Genomic DNA, 4,113 nt, shown 5'->3' with positions numbered 1-4,113 from the left:
AGGTGACTGATCGACAGACCCGTCAACTGGAGGATGAAAGCAGAGCACCTTGAACAGCACCGAGTGTCGGAATGCAACATCAGAAGTCAGTGGTTGGAAACTTATTTTCGCGCTTCGGCCCATCCGTGAGTTCACTGCAGTCTCTGTCCTCTGCGGAGACATCGCAAACGAGGAACCGTTCTGGAAAAAGTTGCCGCAGTGGCTGATCCAAAGGGGGGGGGGGGGGGGGTGGCTCGGCTGGGGGGAGGTGGGGGAGAGGCACGGGGGCGTTAGCCATTACCAGATGTTGTTGGCAATGGAACTTTCATGACAACGAATATGGGTTGAGCCGGTTCATGTAACGCGTGCGTAATGAGATGAATCATTATGATTGGAGTCACGTCTTGTCGGGACGCACTGAGTCGCGTCTCCCTGGTGCCGCGAGTTGAGTCTACTGATCGATCCGGGCGGAGGGGGGAGGTGGTGGGGGCGATGGGGTCTATCACCAAGCACTCCACCCCCTCCGCTCCCCCCTTGTGACCCTGGATATCGGTATATAACACTGGTCAACAAACAAACAAAAAATTCTGGCCTGGACTTTTGCAGCTGTTCTAGACTAATTTCAGGGTGCTGATTCCAAATCTGATCTCAGATTTGCTCTATCACATCTCATTTTATGCTATCGGCATACCCCATTTTCATTGATTTTACCCGGAATTAACTCTGTCACTTATGATTGCAAGTTGTTGCGAGTCAGTGACTTGCTTTAGTGTTAAAATATGGTGCTGTATTTTTAGGATAGTGTGTTTATAATATCATTTTATGTAGATATCCACATTTATTTAATATTTTTCTTCTGCAGTTTTTTATTGAAAATGCAATATTTGATATCTCAAAAACCTGATAGACAAAACTGATACCAGATTTGGAATCAGCACCCCAAAATTACCTTGAAACCGTTGTAATACCTTATGCCAGAACAAGTGTGTTGCCCAGTGTTATTGATGTTTACCAGAGAATATACACCGAATGTGTGTTTGATTAGTGTGGGGTACGATTCTAAAACCCTAAACTTTCATAGCAGCGTCCCCACCTCCCCCCTCCCCACCTCCAACGTCTTATGAAGTTTCAAGATTCGCCACTGAGTGCCCGGTTTATATTCGGCGTTGTTCTGCGAAGTTGCCGGTACGTGATACACCGTCGTATACCAAGCACGTGTCTACCACTGCCGGGGCGGCATGGTGACAACACTCGTGCCTCGCAGCAAAACAGAAACAAGTACCTGGGTTCGATTCCCAACTCGGATCCTCTCTCTCCCCCCCCCCTTTGTCAGGAATGAGTGGGGGGGGGGGGGGACATGAGCAGGAGACGACAGAGAGAGGAGAGAACGGAAAGGACATTGACAAACGACGGGGGGGGCGATGATGATGATGATGACAACGTCAAATCGGCGAGTTAACGGAGGGAACCCCCCCGCCCGTGTGTGGAATGGCCCAGGTCGCCACAGCGCGTTTGCGTGGACAGGTTTGTGGCAACTGGACGTTGGCAACGCAGCACGGACGTTGACCCCGACGACGACCGAATGAGCACGATGATTACAGTTCGGCGATGACGCCTGAGACTTGAGGGTCTCGTGGTGAGAGACGGAGACGAGGAGCCCGCGCACGACGAGATGTCCTCTGATTCTAGATTTCGTGACTGCAAGGATTCATATTGTTAGGTTTTTCGGTAAAGTCACGTAGGTAAAAATTTTAAGTTAATAAAATTAAAATTAAAATAAAATCAAAATCACGACGTTTCGGAGGCAACACAAGCTTCCGTCTTCAGGTGGAACCGTCACAGCACGATTGCTGTATCAGCAATCGTGATTTTTATTTAATTTTAATTTTACTTTTTATTAATTTAAATTTTTTACCTACGTGACTTTACCGAAAAACCTAAGAATATGTCCTCTGATCGCAAGCAGGGTCTTCCATGCGGAGGGAGGGAGAGGGGTGGGCGGGAGAGGGGGGAGTAGAGAGGGGAGGGGGGGAAACATGAAACATTTTCTGGATCTCGCACAACAGAGGACTCCACAACTACCGTCCTGGGGTGTTTTTGTTGTTGTTGCTAATAAATATGGGGCCCGCCACGTGGCATAATGGCGCCCGCCACGTGCAATAATGGCGCCCGCCACGTGGCATTATGCCCAGGGCTTCTGTAGGTACCTCTGGGAGGCCCTTTTCACGAATAAATGCAGTGCACATCCAACTGTTACAGTAATAATAATGCTGCGATCAGTAACGCGCGCGATATTTCCATGGGCACCGATGACCGCGAGTGACTCTGGCTCGCAGTGTCACGGTCGAGCGCCAGCGCGTTTCTCCCCCCGCTCCTTGTTGCAGAGGCTCGCGGTTCGAACCCGAGCGGCCGCCCGAGTGAATTCCGCGGAGTGTGTATCGTGAAACGTAAGCTCTACGCAGCACCGTCTGCTTCACAGCAGACGTTACAGATCCCGTTACGTTATTAGAATAGAGTAGATGCCATTCGCTAATGAAAAGTATTTATTAAAAGTACATCTGTGTCAAATTTGGGATTAAAAAATATATATACATTTGGAACGTTTGTTTCGGTATGCTACCCTTTACAGCTGCACTCCGACACCCTATTCACGGTTGCAATGTGGTGAGCGGTGGCGCAACGGTTAGCGCCCCGAGCTACGAACTCGGAGACCCCAGTTTGATTCCTGCTCACGGCCAACACCAGTGACAATTATCTGGATCGGTCCTGTGCCTCCCCTAGGTCGACGCAGTCTCAAATGAGTAGCTGGTACGGTGTGTAATCATCGCCACTAGGGAGACAAAGGCGGCCGGGCGTGGAGTTTCCCCCCAGCCCCCCACCCCGTGTGCTGCACCGGCCTTCATGGGTGCTCGTCAACAGAACTTGCCCCAAAAAGTCACTTAAGGCAATATGGGGGGGGGGGGGGGATCGTTGTCTTTATCATGCGAAGTATCCATGAAGTCGTGGGTTGATCATGTGTGTGTATGCGTGTGATGTGTGGGTGAGGAAGGAAGGCGAGTGATGGAGTGTGTGCTGTGTCGGGTGGGTGAGTAAGGTGAGTGAGTGTGTGTGTGTGATGTGTGGGGTGAGGAAGGAAGGCGAGTGATGGAGTGTGCTGTGTCGGGTGGGTGAGTAAGGTGAGCGAGTGTGTGTGAGTGTGTGCTGTGTCGGGTGGGTGAGTAAGGTGAGTGAGTGTGTGTGGGCTGTCGTGTTGATCCCCAGGTGTGGCATCACGGGGATGAGCCCAGGTGTGTGTGGTCGCGTGCCCGGAGCCCGCACGGAGACCACAGACTCGCGGCGCGGAGTCTCGTTGGCAGGCGCAGGAGCGGCGCTTACAGGGCCACGCCGCGTCACGAGGTGGAGACACGCCAGACACGAGGCCGCCCCCCCCTCCCTCCACAGCTCCCCCACCCCTCTTCTTGGTTCTTTCGGTAAAGTCACGTAGAATGGAAATAATAAAATAATAAAAATAAAACATAATATAATATATTTTATTATGTTTTTTTCGGTAAAGTCACGTAGAATGGAAATAATAAAATAATACAAATAAAACATATAATATATATTTTTTTGTTTTTTCGGTAAAGTCACGTATAATGGAAATAATAAAATAATAAAAATAAAACATAATACAATAATATTATATATTTTAAATAATATAATATATTTTATTATGTTTTATTTTTATTATTTTATTATTTCCATTCTACGTGACTTTCCCGAAAGAGCCAAGAAGATGAATCCCTGCAGTCACGAAAGCTTTAAATCGAAAAATCCCCCACCCCTCTTTCCACCCCAGCCTCCCCTCGCCCCGCTGAACTGAACCTCTCTGTCTACTGGGTGGGGCCTGAGGTGTGTCTGGGTTTGGCCTGGGTTAACAATTGCCAGTAGAACAATTAAACAATTATAACTGTCGAAATCCGCAGCTGTGGATGAAAGCCTCCTCGTGAGGTGTTGTAACATGGAGGTGGTGTAATATCAGTGGAGGGACCAAGCGGGAGGGATGGAGGGGGCAATGGAGGCTATCCCCTCCCCCGTGTCCCCATTTATTAAATTCAGCAAATAGAAAAACCATAACTGATCCTACATCAGTGC

General features: G+C 49.1%; 1 protein-coding gene across 1 annotated transcript in view; it reads left to right on the top strand.

Moving 5' to 3' along the window:
- Positions 1 to 3,841, top strand: part of LOC133354428 (general vesicular transport factor p115-like) — a 22,755-nt gene extending 18,914 nt beyond the window's left edge. Inside the window, 1 exon segment of the mRNA XM_061571248.1 lies at positions 3,818 to 3,841. Within this exon segment, the coding sequence (XP_061427232.1) occupies positions 3,818 to 3,841 (24 nt within the window).
- Positions 3,842 to 4,113: the final 272 nt, after the last annotated feature.

Source organism: Lethenteron reissneri, chromosome 47 (genome assembly GCF_015708825.2).
Source record: "Lethenteron reissneri isolate LAM-NWPU_2019-01 chromosome 47, ASM1570882v1, whole genome shotgun sequence".
Classification (NCBI taxonomy): Eukaryota; Metazoa; Chordata; class Hyperoartia; order Petromyzontiformes; family Petromyzontidae; genus Lethenteron; species Lethenteron reissneri.
This window is presented reverse-complemented; position numbering and strand designations above follow the sequence as displayed.